General features: G+C 48.2%; 1 protein-coding gene across 1 annotated transcript in view; it reads right to left on the bottom strand.

The window, feature by feature from the left end:
* Window positions 1-342, bottom strand: part of LOC119588687 (serine/arginine repetitive matrix protein 2-like) — a gene marked incomplete in the record, with an annotated part of 176,340 nt that overhangs the window by 3,117 nt on the left and 172,881 nt on the right. Inside the window, 1 exon segment of the mRNA XM_037937322.1 lies at window positions 52-170. Coding sequence (XP_037793250.1) covers window positions 52-170 — 119 coding nt within the window.

Here is a 342-nt window from a genome sequence, read left to right as displayed (position 1 = left end):
ACTGAAGATGTCAACTGTAGTGGGACTGAAATCAACTCAAAAACGACTAACCTCCTTGACTGCACGGTGTTGACCCTTGGCTGGGCAGAGGTGTTGAGACGACCCATGTCATTGGTGATGTTGTGGACAACCTGGCTCTGGTGCATCCTCGGCGCCGGCTGCGTCGGGATCTGGAAGGGAGCACGAGCATGAGGACGCTGCTTAAGGCGCGCAGTGTGGAAAGGGAGTAGGGTGTTCGAATGATACAGGAATATTAAATAAAATGTCAAATGAATATAGTGAAGTTCTGAAGTAAATGGATATCGTGAACTGTTCATGTCTTCAACAAAACGAAATGGGGGA

Source organism: Penaeus monodon, chromosome 24 (assembly GCF_015228065.2).
Source record: "Penaeus monodon isolate SGIC_2016 chromosome 24, NSTDA_Pmon_1, whole genome shotgun sequence".
Taxonomy (NCBI): domain Eukaryota; kingdom Metazoa; phylum Arthropoda; class Malacostraca; order Decapoda; family Penaeidae; genus Penaeus; species Penaeus monodon.
The sequence above is the reverse complement of the archived record's forward strand: the minus strand, read 5'-3'. Positions and strand labels throughout refer to the sequence as shown.